Consider the following 17,644-nt stretch of genomic DNA (forward strand, 5'->3'; position numbering starts at 1 on the left):
ATGCTGCATACAGGGAGGCACCAGCCCTATCCCTCAGCCAGCCCCCCCCGCAGGCTGCACCCACTGCAAGGGGCAGGGCCATCCCTAGGGGTGTGTGGGGCCCCAAACACCTCCCTCCACCCTGCCTCTTACCCTTCCCCCCTGGTCCACCCCCATTCCACCTCTTCCCCCAGGGACCCCGCACTCACCGGCAGTGGCAGGAAGCAGAGCAACCCGGCCCCAGCCTGCTCTGTTTCCCTTGCCCCGGCCCCAGTCATGTTGCACTGGGGGGGGCTGTTGGGGAAAGGTCCCCCCCCCGCACTCACCAGTGGCTGGAAGTGGAGCACTGTGGCTGGGAGCTGGGGGAGTAGAGCAGGCTAGGGGCGGGGCAGGGGAAGTGGAGCGGGCTGCTGCCGGCCCCCCACTAATTCCCTGGGTGACTCTGGGCCTGCGGGGCCCCCAAAAGTACTTCCCCACAGCTCCTGCCTCCCAGGCCCTTGGGGGGGAGGCCTGGGACCCCACAGAGCCCCCCCATGGGAGGGGATGCATAGGGTACCCAAATGGCTAGGGATGGCCCTGGTTCTCACCTCACATTTCAGTCTATTGCACTGATTGCGAGTCCCTAGGAGCCAGGGCCCTGCCTTTCGTGAAGCACCACTGGTCGTTATGGATCTCCTGGGTGAATGGACCCTGAGTGTTTTTCTCCACCCTGTTATAAACTGAATCAGTCTTTTGTCTTTATTCACAGAAAGGACGATCTCCTCATTGTCATATTGTCCTTTTCACTTCCACAGGGTTTTGATGTCTATAGTTTGTCTTTGTTAGTTTTCCATTGGCTTTTCTGGGTTGGTGCAAAGGTTGACAATAGAGCAATACATCACATAACTAGCTCGTAAGGGAGGGGTGACAATTCCCTCCCACTGGAATGGGCTGTCCCCACCAAGACCAATGATTGGAGTGACTCACTTTCATGACAATACCATATGGGCATAATTTTCCATGTAGTTACATTATTCTTTTAGTATGACTCATACACACCTCTCTAAGCGATTAGAAGTATCAATTATTTACAAGCTTTCAGTAGAGGTCTCACTGCTATGCTCCCTGGATAAATAACATAAAATCAGTGTATTAGGTGTGGCAAATTGGTCAGGTCTGAGACAGGAGTTGCTTGTGAAGAACAGTGACCCCTTTGCCAATTGGCACCAATGAGAGTTTGTCTCACATGTCCTGAGCTATACTGTCACACACTGATATAATAGAAAGGCCAGCAAAAAAATAGAGAAAGGAACAATAAGATACTAAAATGACAATGGTTGGAACTCTCCATTTCTCTCAGTCTTTGGATTGATGGGTACTAAGGGCTGGTCCACACTAACCCCCCACTTCGAACTAAGATACGCAACTTCAGCTACGTGAATAACTTATTCACTACATTATTCACGTAGCTGAAGTTGAACTATCTTAGTTCGAACTTACCGCGGGTCCACACGCAGCAGGCAGGCTCCCCCGTCGACGCCGCATACTCCTCTCGCGGAGCAGGAGTACCGGCGTCGACGGCGAGCACTTCCGGGATCGATCCCAGAAGATCGATTGCTTACCGCCGGACCCGGAGATAAGTATAGACATACCCTAAGAACTGTAGCTACAGTTGAGGAACCAGGCGATCGGACAGCTGGCTCAGCCATCCATACTAGTAGCTTTCTCACATACAGGGAAATGGGTCAAATTTGGAATTGATGTCATGACTCGCTTCCCATAGGGGATCAATCTATCTAAGGCTATGTCTACACTTCAAACACTAGAAGTATTCTTCTGACAACCTAACACTGTCTACACTGGGGCTCAGGTCACATTAACTACTCTCAGTGGAGTGGATTTTTCACACCCCTGAGAAATGTAGCTATGTCAACATAGCTTTTCAGCGTAGACCAGCCTTTAGATGGCTTTTTTACCTGAAAGGCAATGGACTTCAGCCTTTCCCTTCATACTGATGGTTGACAACTGCGGCTTTCCTACCTACTGGACACATCATGTGACAGATGTCATGCCTTTCCTTTGTAAATTAGGGAACTGGGGAAGTCAGTGACCCTTACAGTCTAAGTGGGGAAAAGGCTGGTTCATAGAATTGGAAGGGACCTCAGGAGGTCATCTAGTCCAACCCCCTGCTCAAAGCAGGACCAATCCCCAGACAGATTTTTGCCCCAGATCCCTAAATGGCCCCCTCAAGGATTGAGCTCACAATCCTGGGTTTAGCAGGCCAATGCTCAAACTACTGAGCTATCCCTCCCTCTTTGCATAGATTTCCTTTTTATAGAAATTGACTTTGAAACTAAGCAAAAGAAGTTCTATTTGAAATACAAAAAATTAAAATCTATACTGGGCCAATATTCTCTTCTACACTATTTCTCACACACATTTTCCCACCCCAACCTTCATAGGGAAGTTTTCTATCAGAACTCCTTACACTAAAGGGGGTAAATTAAATAAAAAAAATCCACACAGCTGAGCAACATAGTTACACAGCCCTAACCCCCTGTGCAGATAGCGCTACATCAGCAGGAGAGCTTCTCCTGCCAACATAGCCACTGCTGATTGCAGGGGCTGGACTAATAAAGTCAGATGGGAGAGATCTCTCCCATTGGCTGAGAGCATCTGTAATAGCAGTGCTAAAGCCATGCAGCTACATTGGTGCATCTGCACCAACATCAGCTTTATTGTGTGATGCACAGGGGCAACATGCCCACATTTTGCTATTAGCCACTGTAGAGAGCTTTGATTTTCACACAGTCTCCAAACACCTTCCCAGCATCCTGAAATCTAAGCGGGAGTCTGAAGGAGCCACATACCTGCTCAAGGTACTTCTGATGTTCTAGAATGGAGACAGAGAGGAAAAAAGCTCAGTCCACAGTGATTCTAATGAGCATGAATAGCCAATTATCTTTTTATGTAACTACTTAATCAATTGTGAACCTTCCTATCATTATCCCTCTGAAATAATTATGGTGATGTACACTTGATTTTATATCCAAGTGTGCCATGGACTTCTAGAGGTTGCATTCGCCAATTCAACCATTTGGCACTTGCAGATGGGTACCTCTGTATTGTCCCTGATTCCTGTACAGCTATGAAAGGCTGGTAGATGCAGCTACTTTCCCCTCTTCTTAACCAGCACTAATATGAGCCTAGGCTAAGGCTAGGAAGAGAAGGAGAGGGAGAGCTCAGTGGTTTGAGCATTGGCCTGCTAAACCCAGGTTTGTGAGCTCAATCCTTGAGGGGGCCATTTAGGGGTCTGGTGCAAAAATCTGTCTGGGGATTGGTCCTGTTTTGAGCAGGGGGTTGGACTAGATACCTCCTGAGGTCCCTTCCAACCCTGGTATTCTATGATTCAATAAGAGAGAGAGAGCAGCTGGTTTCCTGCTTTTTCTTGCCTAGTTTTGCCTCTGCACTAACTCACTCCTTCCTCCCCTCCCCTCCAAGCCTGGCTCACTCAGTTGGTAGAACATCAGACCTTTAATCTGAGGGTGCAGGGTTCAAGTCCCTGGTCAGGTGATGAACTATTCAGCACGATCTTAAAAATCTCTCTCTTTGATGTAACTTTTTCTCTTCAGGATTTTGCCTTTCCTAAGAAGGGCCTTTTTGTGTGTGGGATTGAAGGGGCAACTTCCTGACATTCCCTCTGTCCTCACAGGATAGAGGAATAAAGGCCTCTGGGCATATAGCATGTTCCTCCCCTGCACACACACACAAAATATCCCTAAGGAATTAGAATCACCTGCTGCCTTCCCCTGTCCTGCTAGATCCCCAAATGAGGATGCTCTTCAACCTGAACCCATGTCCCCTCTATTCCCAGTGCCCCTCAGACCCAACCCACAGCCCCTCCTATGCACACTGCTCCTCACTCCCAACCGGAGCCTACTCCCCTTCATTCGGAAGTGGAGTTGTACAAACAATTTTCCTTGGGTCGTTGGTCATCATAACTTCCTTTACTGGGGTGGAAAGCAAGAACTGGGTGTGGACTCTTTCAACCTCAGTTCTTTCCAAATCTTTGGCCTTGGTTAGGATAAATTTACAGTTCTCTGAAGTAGAATCCTTTACAAAACCACTCCAAATCTCAGCAGTGTTAGTGAGGAATGGCTTCCCAAAACATGCCCAGTTTTTCTTTAATTTGCTGGCACAGTTCCAGGCAAGGGACAGGATAAAGGGCTGGATCCGAATCTCTGTTAGTTACCAGACCTGAAGTTTCTATTCAAAAATAGCTATTTTTCTGAAGCTATTAGATTTCCAACACTGATTTCATTTTATACACATTTTTAGCAACTACAAAGGTTAAATTCAACAAAACCCCCACTTCTATTTCCTCAACATCTGCGTCATCAAGGGCAGCATCTCCCATACCATAGGATTAGTTAGGAGAGATCTTCTGTGAGGCCTGGGTTACAAATGCTTTAGGAACCAAATACATGGGCATTTTGCCTACTTCAAAACCACTTACCGTGGAATTCTCTCCCCAGATCATCTGAGACAACATTGACTTAAACAATTGAACTACACTAGGATCATATGCACTTCCTTCAGTTAGTTGGGGTTCTGCTGTTGTTCACCATTTCCGAGTGCAGATTTTAAATCACTGCTGTTTCTATGTTAGCAGGTGCAGTAAATTGGAGAGTTCTCTCCTGATGACAGAACTGCACTTGAACTTTCTCCATGTTATCATGGAGGGATGGGGGGAAAGCAAAGTTGAAGTGAGAAATGGTGACTTTAGCAAATGGTCATTTGTTTTAAATTCTCCAATAAATCTGAGGTACATCTCATCAAACTGAGCTAATATTCAATTGGGTGACCAAACAGCTTTCAGGAAAGATAGAAATCCACATCACAGAGAAATAGAATACATGACAATGGAAGTGTCAAGTGAAATTCCAGAGCAGGTTACATCTGATGACTCAGAATCAGGACAAGAGATTCTCCCATCACATTCTCCTCTGATCCATTCAAACCTGCTTCACTCAACACTATCTCAAAAGTCAGTTATGTTATTTACAATGTTTTCAGTATAGTAGTATCTCCATAATGGGGGGGGGGGGGGGGACAGCCACTTTGCCAGAAGTGGCTTTGCCAATAGATGGAACCTGGGATTTAAACTCCAAATGATCACACTGTGTTTGGGATTCATTTGAATTCCCCTCCCAGGTCTTTGATACTTTCATCTCCAGTCATAGCAACTCTGATATAGGATTAAAGAAGTCAAAGCATCATCTCCAAGCACAGACAACAGAGAAAGCTTCATCACATGACACTTTGAGAAGTGGATGGATAGAATGTGATGAAGATAAACTCTTCATGGCTCAGACAAAAGGTAAGAGTTCTGTGGTGATGGGGAAGGAGGGAATCTCTGAGTTACTCCATCTCCTTCCAGTGTCGCAGAGGCTGAAATGACACATTTTTTCGGGCCCCTGCTTCTCTTCATTTACATATAATTTGAAAAGTTCCCAATATAACTGCTCTTCAGCAAAACCCAGAGCAACGCGAGAACAACTGACAATAATACAATCTGTATCATTGGTGACTCTAACAATAACTTTGCAATAGTAGGAACGGTATAAATGTGATGCTCCCTGCTTCCTGATACGAAGGGCACACTCAAATTACCCATGGGACAATAGAAAGTACAAATAGGTCCACCTCAAAACAGGGCAAACTGCAAAAGGCAAAAATGGCCCACTCATCTGGAGAAGCCGAGGGATAACGGTGCTGCAAACAGATCAAGCAGCTTTAAAAGTTATATAGGAATCAGGAAAAGTTATTTTTTTTAAAAAGTATTGATAGCCCTAGAGGTTTTTATGGTGTTGATCTCCCTTGCAGATTCTCTGATGGCTAACATGGGTCGAGTGCCAAGAGAAGGTATTCCCACACTCACTGTTTTCATAGGGTCTCTCTCCTGTGTGGATTCTCTGATGTTTAGAAAGGGCTGAGTTGTTAGTGAAGCATTTTCCACACTCACTGCATTCATAGGGCCTCTCCCCTGTGTGGATTCTCTGATGTTCAGAAAGGCCTGATCTGCGAGTGAAGTTTTTCCCACACTCACTGCATTCATAGGGTGTCTCCCCTGTGTGGATTCGCCGATGCCTAATAAGGTGCGAACTGCGATTGAAGGTTTTCCCACACTCACAGCATTCATAGGGCCTCTCCCCTGTGTGGATTCTCTGATGGAGAAAAAGGCCTGTTCTGTGAGTGAAGTTTTTCCCACACTCACTGCATTCATAGGGTCTCTCCCCTGTATGGATTCTCTGATGTTCAGAAAGGGCTGAGCTCTTAGCGAAGCATTTTCCACACTCAGTGCATTCATAGGGCCTTGCCCCCGTGTGGATTCTCTGATGGAGAAAAAGGCCTGATCTGCGATTGAAGTTTTTTCCATACTCACTGTATTCACAGGGTTTCTCACCTGTGTGTATTCTCTGATGCTTTATAAGGGCTGAGTAGTCATGTAAGTTTATCCCACACTCAGTGCATGTATTTTTTCTCTTTTCCATGAGGATTTCCTGCTGGGTTGTGGTTTCCTTGATGTCCTTCTGAGTTCCCCAACAGGAAATAAATTTACCCACTTTCTCCCCTGGCTGGTTTCCCTGCTCTCTTTCTGGTCTGTGCTGAATCTCACAGGATTTTCCCTGGTCATGACTCCTGGACACATTCCTTTTTCGTCTTTGCGATAATTCTCTGTGTTTATCCACTTGCTCAACATTTTCCTGCTGACAATTCTGTTCCTCTTTGTCACATACCATTGCATCACCTGCTGTGATTGAGACAGAAACCTCAAACAGGGATGGAAAGGGGAAGGCCAAACCAAAACAAGTGCAGGAGAGAGGTCAAATAAAAACCAGGAACTGAACTTCCCAAAACTCTTCTCCCAAATGTAGTAGTAGGATTTTATGTTTGTATTTTATATAATTTAGAATGAAGGATAATATTGTAGCATGTATTAAATGTATTGGTGTATGATCTGATCATATCCTGCCAGCCACCCTTTTTGAATAACAGAAAGGAATGGACTAATGGGCCAATGGTTAGAGATACATCAGCCAGAATCTGTGTCTGGACTGATTTCAAGGCAGTAACAGACATTTGAGGGTCACCAGTTTGTTGTAGATTTAGCATTTTCAAATAAGTAAAAGAATGCCATGATTGTTTTCTTTTGCATTGCAATTTGATGTTTCTGTTCAAAATGTTCTGTGTAAATTAATTCTGTTTTGTGTGTGAATGAGGAACGTACGTGTTAAGAGATAAGTGTGAAGGCCATCGCTGAACCAGATGTATGAGGGAGGAACTGGAGACAGACGTAAGGGCACCAGGAGGCTGCAACACACCCCTATTGAAATGTCAGAGGAGAGCTGATTGATGACTCTAAAGATGAGACAGGCACCTACCAGTGGGGACAAGATAGCTGTGATCAAAACCAACATGGGACAACTCCCTGAGGAACTTGATGAAAGAACAAGATAAAGGATGAGAAGGACAATTTAAGAAAACAAGCACTCCTCGAAGAACAATTCATCACAGCAAGACGGTGCAAAACTCATTGGTCCCAATGAAGGAAAATCACTATATAAACAGGGTGCCTTGCCATGAAACTTTGGGTTCATCCTGACAAGACTTCCCAGGAGCATCGTGTCGCGACCGACTGAACCCAGCTCCTCCCTACACGTGATGAATCTAAATGGCCACTAGGTTGATCCAGACTCTGGACTGTTAACTATAACATCGACTGGCGGGACAGTGTATGTGTGTGTGGTGTGTGATTGAATGCATATGCTAATTGTTGTATCTTCAATAAACGTGGTTTATTTCCTTTTCCCCTGAAAAAGATCTCGTGTGCTTCTTATAAGCATAACAGGGTAACGCCCACAAGGTAGCTAGCTAGCACATCTTGGAGGGATTGTTGAAATTAAGTGGTTCATCAAGAAACACTTGGTTGACAATGGACCATGGGAGAAGCCCATTTACACTGAGTGGACTGTCATGTAAATGTGCTGTCTGGAATGTAGGTAATGGCTTCCTGCAATGACTGAGGGAAATTGGGCATGAACATGTGACTTGCCCATGTGACTCCAAACTCCAGCTTGTTGCTGTAATTTTCCACAGTAAGAACAATGGGAAGCCCTCCACATGCCAAAAGCTATAAAAGGCCCTGGAAACACCTCCATTTTGTCTTCAATCCTGCTTCTTACTGCTGGAGGAACTTTGCTACAGACTGAAGCTCTGAACAAAGGACTGAATGGGTCATCCAGGGTACATCCAAGCTGTGGATGTACTCCAGAGACTTGACTTAAACCAGCAGTTTATTCCATTACTGCTACAAGCCTGAACCAAGAACTTTGCCATTACTGTATGTAATTGATTCCCTTAGCCAATTTTAACTCTCACCTTTCTTTTTATGAATAAACCTTTAGATTTTAGATACTAAAGGATTGGCACCAGTGTGATTTTTGGGTAAGATCTAAGTTGTATATTGATCTGGGAGTGGCTGGCCCTTTGGGATCAGAAGAACCTATTATTTAATGACACTGGTTGTAGAGAACCACTCATCTCTGAATCCAGTGTTTTTGGTGGTGGTATAAGAACTGGAATGCCTGAGAAAATTGCCTTTATGTTTTCTTGTTAGCCAGTGTGGTGAAACAGGAGTTTACTTTTGTGGCTGGTTTGGTCTATCTTATAAAAGAATAACCACTAGTTTTTGGCTGTGTTTGATGTATTTCTCACCAGTTCGTCCTGAATTTGGCATTCTCAGTTGTGATCCACTAAGGCACGGTGACAGGGTGCCAAAGGAGGGGGCTGGGTCATGGATTTACAGGGAGTTAGATGACCTAGCATTCATATAGTCTCCCTTGGGACCGCCCTCTTTAGGGTATGTCTACAGTTCATCAGGGAGTCGGCCGCCTTCCAGGCTGGGTCTCCCGCTAGTGCATTAAAAATGGCTGTGGAGACATTGCTTTGATGGAGCTCAGACCATCCAGCCCACCCACCCACCCTCAACCCCTGGCTTTAGAACCCAAGCTACAGCCCAACTGACAGCGCTTACACCATTATTTGTAGTGAGTCAGCATGGACTCTGGCTGGGAGGCAGCTTCCAGACGCAGTGCAGACATACCCTTAATGGGCGACATGCTAGCTTTAGCTTTTCCAAGGGCGAACCCCAGTTCCCCATAGAATCATAGAGTTAAAAGGGACCACAAAGGTCATCTAGTTTAACCCCCTGCCAAGGTGCATGATTTGCTGTGACTAAACCACCCAAGACAGATGGCTCCAACCTCCTTTTGAAAACCTCCAGTGAATAACCTTCCACCATCTCCCTAGGCATCTGTTCCATTGTCCTACTGTTCTTCCAGTTAGGAAGTTTTTCCTGAGATTTAATCTAAATCTGCTGTGCTGTAGTTTGAACCCACTCCTTCTTGTCCTGCCCTCTGTGGCAAGACAGAAGAACTGTTCTCCATCCTTTGTATGGCAGCCTGTAGTGAGGAACAGCAGCAGGGATCACAACCCACCTGTTGGGCTACAGAGCCAGGAAAGCCACCTCCAGCCCTCCGGAAGCTGAGGGGCAGGACAGGAAGCGGAACTACAGAAGGAGGGACTTGCAGCTCAGTTGGGCTGGAGCTGGCTGAGGGAGACAGATGCTTATCACCCACTGCCGGAGCGGGACACCGAGGACCTGCTGGGGCGGCCGCCAGAGGACTGGCCAGAGCTCCCAGGGTCGCCAGCCAGTCGAGGTGCCAACGAGCTGATGGGGCTGCCACAGACCACCGACCCCGGGGAAATGGAGGCCAGAGATACCAAACCCTGGGGATTGTAGAAAGTAGCCCAGGGAAACTAGACCATCGTCCGGTTGAGTGTTGGCCTGACACTAAGTCAGTGTGTTGTGGGCGGATCCCCGCTGATCCAGTGGCGGACTACACTGCCACTGTTAGGGCCCGGGGCTGGGACCCGGTGGAGTCAGATGGGCCAGGGTCCCCCTACCTCCTGCCACCCCACCTTTGGCCAGGAAGTCTGTGTTGGTCTACCGTCCGCTGAGCTAGGACGCTAGACTGTTTGGTGCTTGCCCCTGCCTGAGCCCTAGACTGTTTGGTGCTCGCCCTGGGCAAAGCCCCTAATTGTTTGATGTCCCGCCCTGCCTGAGGGCCTGGGCTTTGAGACTTTGCAGCTCTGCCCTGATTGCAGGCCAGAGCGCTGACTGTTGGTGGCCAGTCCTGCCTGAGGGCCGGGTACCATAGACTAACTATTGCTCAGCCTGGATCAAGTGGCCTGAGCTTTGAAGACTGCTAATTCCCCCTTAATTGATTGCAGTGCTAAGAGCACGACAGCGAGGAGGCCTGGCCTCCCTCAGAGATAGACCAGGAGGGATGGCCACACACACTTACACAGTCTTTCGAGTATTTGAAGACCGCTATCATATCCCTCCCTATTAACTCTTTTTTCCAAACTAAACACACCCAGTTCCATCAGCCTTTGGTCACTGGTTTGCGTTCCATCCCTTTGATCATCTTTGTCACTTGACTCTGGATTCTTTCCAGTTTCTCTACATCCTATCTAGTCACAGGTGACCAAAACTGGACCCAGGACTGCCCCTGAGGCCTAACCAATGCTGAGCAGAGCAGCACTATAACCACCTGTGATTTGCATGCTATTCTTCTGTTAATGCATTTGCTTCTTTTTTGCATCATCATCACACTGTTGACCTCATGTTGAGGGTGTGATCCACCACAACTCCCAGATCCTTCTCAGCGGTGCTGCTGCCATCCCAGTTACCCCCCATTCCGTATTTGTGCACTGGGTTTTTCTTCCCGAACTGTAGCACCTTACACTTGTCTTTGTTGAATTTCATTGTTGCTTATGGCCCAGTTCGCCAATTTATTACAATCCCTTTGAAGTTTTGCTCTATCCTCCAAAGTGTTGACAACTCCCCCAGCTTTGTGTCATCTGCAAATTTTATCAGTATGCTCTCTATTCTTACATCCAGGTCATTAATGAAGATGTAGCCTCTGTTTGTCAGAGGATGGAGATGGATGGCAGGAGAGAGATCACTTGATCATTGCCTGTTAGGTCCACTCCCTCTGGGGCACCTGGCATTGGCCACTGTCGGTAGACAGGATACTGGGCTAGATGGACCTTTGGTCTGACCCGATACGGCCGTTCTTATGTTAAATAACATCAGACCCAAAACAGATCCCTGTGAAACCCCATTTGAGAAATCCCTCCAATCTGACATCATTCCGTTAATAGTTACTCTTTGCTTGCGGTTGTGTAACCAATTATATATCCACTTAATGGGAGTTCCGTTGAACCCGCATTTCTCCAGCTTACTCATGGGACTGTGTCAAAAGCCTTTTTGAAGTCCAGGTCTATTTTATCCACCAAACCAGTTACCCTATCAAAGAACAATATCAAGCTGGTTTGTCATGTTATGTTCTTAGTAAATCCATGCTGGCTGCTACCGATTACCCCTTCATCCTCCAGGTATTCGCAAATTGAATGTTTTATACATTGCTCTAGTAGCTTTCCTGGTATTGAGGTCAGGCTGACTAGTCTATAGTTCCCCAGCTCCTCCTTTTTCCCCTTTGTAAAGATGGGCACTATGTTAGCCCTTCTCCAATCTTCTGGGACCTCTCCTGTTATCTGAATTTGCAAATATTGCCAGAGGCTCAGATTCCATCAGCTAATTCTGGGGTGAACAGCAAGAAACTAAGTGGGGGGGGGGATGAGTTGGGGGACTAAGAGCTCTGTTATCAACATTTGAGCTGTTGAGCTTGAGTTGATGGCATCAGAGGGAGGCTGAGATTTCAGTTTGGACAGAAGGAGACAGGTTTGGAGTAGTGTGGTAGACCTGTGATTCATCATTATACAGACAGTAGCTGAATTTGTGTTTATGAGTGAGATTTCCCAGAGATAAAGTGCAGAGGAAGTGACCAAGGACTGAGCCCTGTAGAACCCCCACAGAAAACTGGAGAGGGGGTGAGGATGATCTTCCTAAGGACACACTGAAGAAGTAGTTACAGAGTTAGGAGGAGAGCCAGGAAGAAGACAAGATGTCAAGAAGACGACCATGGTCAGTGGTATTAAAGGTGGCTGACAGGTCAAGAAGAATAAGGATGGAGTACTGGTTCTGAGCTTTGCTTAGGGAGAACTCATTAGAGACTTTGGCAAGGATATTCTCAGTGGAGGGCCCCAAATATCTGCCTCCCTGAAACTTTCCCTTCCCACTGCCACCAGATCCTTCCTGCTCCTTGGAGCGACCACTCCCCATCCCCTTCCCAATATCCTCAGTCTTTTTCACTTCCAAATATCCCAGATCTCCTACCCAATCCTCCCTCTCCAACAGCACCACTGCTGGGACCTCCACCCCCTTTTCTCCATTCCCAGGCTCCCACTCCCCCAAACCACCACACTCCCTGTTTCGCAGGAGATTCTGTCTCTGATTCCTCACTTCCTCTTCCTTCCATGGTACCCATCCCTCCCTGATACCCTCCAGTCTTCCACATACCTATCCCTTTCCTCCCACTACACTCAGCCTGCCCTACCTTGTGGCACCCCACAAGCACTAGCTCCCCCATCATCTTCTCCCCTCCCACTGCTCCCTGCTCTCCTTCTCCCCCCCCCCCCAAGAACTCCTGAATAGGAACCTCACACTGCTCTCACAGTCATTGGTTGGTTGGGTCAAGAGGACATGCTGCGGCCACTGCCTCTGAGCTACACACATTCATCTGAGTTGGAGCCATGCCACTGTTAACTTTCAGACTATGTGTATTGTGCATTTTGCCTGCATTCTGAAGGAGTTCCTCTTAGACCTTTCCCCCTGATTCCAAAATTTCAGGGCTGAGAGCAATATTTTAAAGTGTTTTAAAATCCACTTGCAGACTCTGGCCTCTTCTGAGCTGCAAAGTTTTGTCAGCAGAGCTCTGTTTGTTAGGGATGCAAAAAACCACATCCTTAATTGACATAATTATGCTGGCAAAATCTCTCATGCAGACACAGAGTGCCAAAAAAGTCTATTAAATAAATGAGAATCAAATGCCCATAAACTATGTAAATACCGAGTACAGGCTGCCCAGTTCTGCTGCATGCCTTTCCACTAGGTGGGTGGTGGCTAAACTTAAACCTCTGAAAACCAGAAAAGGAAGAGTTAATATACACACCATCCCTAAAATGCAACCTTAACTCTGCCCCTAGCCCTGCAGCTGGCACTAGCCACTGGGAATGGCTCAGTAAGGCTGGTGCAAAGGTTAACAAACTAACAAAGGAAGTGGAGGTTTCTCCATTTCTTGAAGTCTTCAAGTCAGAGTGGATGCCTTTCTGGGGGAGGATTTAGTCCAACAAAAGGTATTCAGCTCAGTACAGCAGTAACTGGATGAAATTCTATGACCTGTGTTATACAGGAGGTCAGACTAGATGACCTAATAGCCCTTTCTGGCCATAAAATCTATGATTCTACAGTAGATATGAAGGACTATGTTGTGTTCACAGATGGGAATACCAGCATTTATTGGCATGCCCTCAAGCTGTGTGCAGTGGGTCAGCTGTAGCTGTAACTGGATGGTGGAGGGAGTAGTTGGAGCAGCTTGGCAGACCTGTGACTGTGATATGAAGGGAGATGCATGTGAAGCCTGAGGGACCTCGTCTGCCCCATTTCAATGCACTCAACGGGCTGTTGCTGAGACAGGGCAGAGTAGAGATGGCATTGTGGGAGTGGCATGAACCTTAACTCTTGATTTCCCCTTCTAATAACCGAGGGCACAGGAATTCTTACCCAGCAAGGTCACATTCTCATAGTTCTCCTGCATGATGTCTCTACAGAGGGCTCTTTGACGGGGGTCCAGCAGAGCCCACTCTTCCCTGGTGAAATACACAGCCACCTCCTCGAAGGTCACTGGCCCCTGAAAGAGGAAGTGTCCAACACTCAGTACCTGCTGCCCCACTCACAGCCCCACTCTTCATGGAGGGAGAGGAGTCAATCAAATGGAAGCTCTGGCAGGCTCACAATCGGCAGAGTCCCACCCTCAGAGCAGCCGGCAAGCAAAACAGGAGGGGAGATAGAGATCCCCTAGTCCCCCCCAGCAGACAGAGGGGGAAGGGTCTTCTCATTCATCACACACCTACAAGCTACTCTACGCCCCACTGGTGAGTAACCCTTCCGCCCCTTTATATCTCATAGCAGCCTCTGGCGAGTAGGTTTATGTTCTTGCACTAGGAAGCTGATACGTTTTCCCCACGCTGTCCAGGGTTTCCCCCACCCACAAATAGGGTAATTTCCTCCCCCAAACCCCATGAGTCTGTTCCCGGAATCCAGGACTTGGGTTAAACAATTCCCAGCAAGTTTGTCACACGCCTTGTCCCCCTCCCTTTCTCCACCCTGGGTATTTCCTGCCCCCCTCCCACCTCCAGACTAAACTCCCCCAAACATCCCAGGCCCTCAGTATTTCCTGCCCCTCTCCCTCCAGGAGGAAGCCACTAGCAACCCCGCAATAATCCCTACCTGGACTGGCTCCACTACAGCCATTTCCCTTCCCTGTCCCGTGGGAGGCTGGGACAATCTGGACCCAAAGGTGGGTGTTACTCTGCCACCTGTCAGGGTGAGAAAGGTGACAGGAAAGATTTCAGAAGGACGTTTAGTTCCTGTCACATCATGATTTGCCCTGGCCCTTTCCCTGCACAAGATGTTTCTGACTCGCATGCTGGGAAAATATTCCATCACTTTATCACAGCCCAGACCCAACCCCTCCTAGTCTCCTGTGGGCTGCAAGATTTTGGTCTCACTCCAGCTGTTGGGTTTAGTGGGTGGGTGCTGGGTGGTGTTTACAGCCAATGCTAGACAGGAGGTCAGACCAGATGATCCAATTGTACCTTCTGGCCTTAGACTTTATGACTGGATGTGGGCAGGTTTGGGAGCTTGTGACCTTCCCACCCCCCACTTATTTCTCCTTCATTTTCTGTCTTCTCTTTCACCCTCACCCCTCCCTCTGCCTGGGAGACTTAGTGACCAACGATCCCTGGGTTCCTTTGCTCTCCTGTGATTGCTGACAGCACTGAATGCCGGTTTGGATCCAAACTTTCTGCCTCGTCCCCATCTCTACTAACCACCGAAGGGGTTTCAGTCTCGCTGGCTGTGATACAGGCAGTGAAAGGGTTACTGTGCACAGCTGTAAACTGCCTAATTTCACAGCTGAAATAAGTAAGCAAGTACCACTTATTGGCAGTCAATTTTTTTCTGACCCCCGAACATTTACTAAAAAAGAAAGAATAAAACATGTATCCGTGCTGGGTCTATATATAACTTGTATATTTCAAGAGGCTGACAGAGAACACTTGACCACAATGAACAGGGGAGTCAGGAGTGGGGGAATGAGATTTTCTTTGCTTTAGATCATAATGAAACACTCAACATCTCACAGTCTCCTGACTGCCTTTCCTGAGGCCCCGGGGATCACAAACCACCAGCTGAGAAATACCAGCCTAGATCATTCTTTTGTATCATCATTGACTACGCATGGGAAGCGAGTGCTACACTGTACCCAGACAAAACATGAACGAGCCAAGTGCAATGGCATGTATGGACCAACCCTGGGAACTGTTAATGCCAATAACACCCACATTTTGAACTCTCTTCTTTACTTCACTGTAAAAAGAAGACGAAAGTTCATAAGATCTTACAATACCCTATAGCAACAAGTTGATGAAAAGTAGGTTAAATTATTTTCAGCCATGAAGGCAATGCACAGGTGCAAGAAGACCACCTACAGAAAATTTAATTAGTCCAAACAAAAGGGGGCTAATGTCGTTCAGGGCCAGTACTAAGATCTATGCTTGGTGAACAAGAAAACCTGGGAACAAAGTTACCTCTGCCAAATTTGGCCTTAGGGACATGGATTTAATTAGTAAACAAAATAATAAAAAATAAACTATGCCACCCACTTTTAGTCCTTTTGGGGCTTTTAAAAAGAGATTGGGGGGGAAGAAAGAAAATCATCTCCCACCTCACCCCTGACATGGCAACACTGCTACTAAACTGATATATTTCCTTTCTGAAACGCTTTTTTTCATTATATTTTAACTTGTATTCCCTCCTCTTTCTCCTCATGATGCATGACTATTAATTTGCACTTAATGTTGACCATAGTTCTATCCTGTTTCTCATAAAGTCTGTAAGGGCTTGTCAGTTAAAATATGTTCCAAAGAGACCCATTGCTCCCGTGATTAGTGACTTTCTTAAAGTCTCTCAGTGCTTGTAAGTTAAAAAAAAATTCTAAAAAGACCCTTCTTTTTAAGAGCAGGATTAGTAATGAAACTTACCCTGTTTCTCACAAGCCACTGCCTCTGTACCTTTACTCTCCAATGCAACACCTTCAAATAATTCTGCTGAGGATGTTTCCCAGAAATTAATCATCATCGGGCTGGCTAGGAATGTATTGGGGGGGGGGGGGGAGGGGCGGAATTAAGATTCTATCTTAAATGAATAAAATCATTCCAAGAAATATAAATTAATTTAAGGCATAATGTAAGCATAAAAAAAAGTTTAGAGCAAAAAGTTAATTAAACGAATCAAACAAACGTTGCATTCTTAAAGAAGTGCAGGTTATGCAAAAAAGAAATATTTAATTGCTGTTTTAACAAAATTAGATGCTAATAGCGGTTTTATTTATTTAAAGGGTAAAAATCAGCTACAACCTGTGTCACAAGAGGTAAATAGTGCACTAAAATAGTTAGAAGTTAAAACTGTGAATTCATTACCAATTTAAAAAGTCACAACAAAAAAAGTCTATATATTTTTTTTAAAAAGCCAAAAAACTCTAACTATACTAACAAACTTTCAAATAAATACATTTAAAAAAAAGCTCAGCCTTTGTATTTTTTTAAAAAAAGTATCGAGCAGCCACTCAAAAACAGGAAAAGTTGTCAAAGACCTTAGTGGTCTTTAAAAAAAACTTTAAAATCAGACTACGTAAACTTAATTAAAAACACAATTAATATTACTGCAATTAAAACTGCAAAATAAAATTCCTAAAATTAATGTAGTCAGTAAAAAATGCAATAATTAAAGAAAGTAAAAGCAAAAAAATTAATGAATACTAAAAAAACTGCAAAACACATTAAATGCCTACGTGATATTGATGAGCTAAAATATTTAAGAGACAAGTCAGTTGAAAATACAGTGGTGCAAGAACAAAGTAACATCGCTTCCCATTGTTCCACAGCTTCCAGATGCTGGAGGCTGCGATCCCCTGTCGTTAACATGGTTATTGGTCTGAAATCTCCTCATGGCCAGTCAGAGACAGACACGTACCTGTGTCGCTCCCCAGCCCCCGTCGCAGCGTCTCTAGGGGAAGGAGAAGATGGGAGAGGTGAGAATTCAGGCCCTCGCATTCATGGAGAAATCCCCATTGCTTATTAATGCAACTGCTGTTAACTACGAGATGGTGCCAGAGATCAGAGGCCGATAACGCAGCTGCTGCAGACAGAGCCAGCCCCTCAGGGCTACTCCATGGGGAAGGGCAACTCGCTGAGCTGGGCTGTGAGATGGAGCCCAGGGTCAGTGACATCACTAGAGTCCTGACTCCTCCCCAAGGCAAGGGTCATTCTAACCAGAGGAGACGCCACCCCCAGACTCCAATTCACCTTTGAATCC

General features: G+C 46.2%; 1 protein-coding gene across 1 annotated transcript; it reads right to left on the minus strand.

Annotated features, from left to right (window-relative positions):
• Nucleotides 1-5,810: 5,810 nt before the first annotated feature.
• LOC135889384 (zinc finger protein 773-like) lies at nt 5,811-16,408 on the minus strand. The gene is made up of 5 exons (XM_065417253.1): nt 16,312-16,408; nt 14,498-14,586; nt 13,772-13,898; nt 6,275-6,772; nt 5,811-6,022 (listed from the first exon to the last, which is right to left on the minus strand). The coding sequence occupies exons 1-5, from the start codon at nt 16,406-16,408 to the stop codon at nt 5,811-5,813; spliced, it is 1,023 nt and encodes a 340-aa protein (XP_065273325.1).
• Between the last annotated feature and the right edge of the window lie 1,236 nt (nt 16,409-17,644).

The sequence above is a fragment of the Emys orbicularis genome, chromosome 15 (assembly GCF_028017835.1).
Source record: "Emys orbicularis isolate rEmyOrb1 chromosome 15, rEmyOrb1.hap1, whole genome shotgun sequence".
In the NCBI taxonomy this organism is placed as follows: domain Eukaryota; kingdom Metazoa; phylum Chordata; order Testudines; family Emydidae; genus Emys; species Emys orbicularis.

What these genes read in the sequence shown, in the direction of transcription:
- LOC135889384 (XM_065417253.1), bottom strand. Translation starts at nt 16,408, where the DNA reads ATGATGATTAATTTCTGGGAAACATCCTCAGCAGAATTATTTGAAGGT. An exon ending in CTGTAGTGGAGCCAGTCCAG is followed by an intron (nt 13,899 to 14,497) that starts GTAGGGATTATT and finishes TTCCTCTTTCAG; the next exon opens with GGGCCAGTGACCTTCGAGGA. An exon ending in GAGCTCAGCCCTTTCTGAAC is followed by an intron (nt 6,023 to 6,274) that starts ATCAGAGAATCC and finishes GCCTTTCTGAAC; the next exon opens with ATCAGAGAATCCACACAGGG.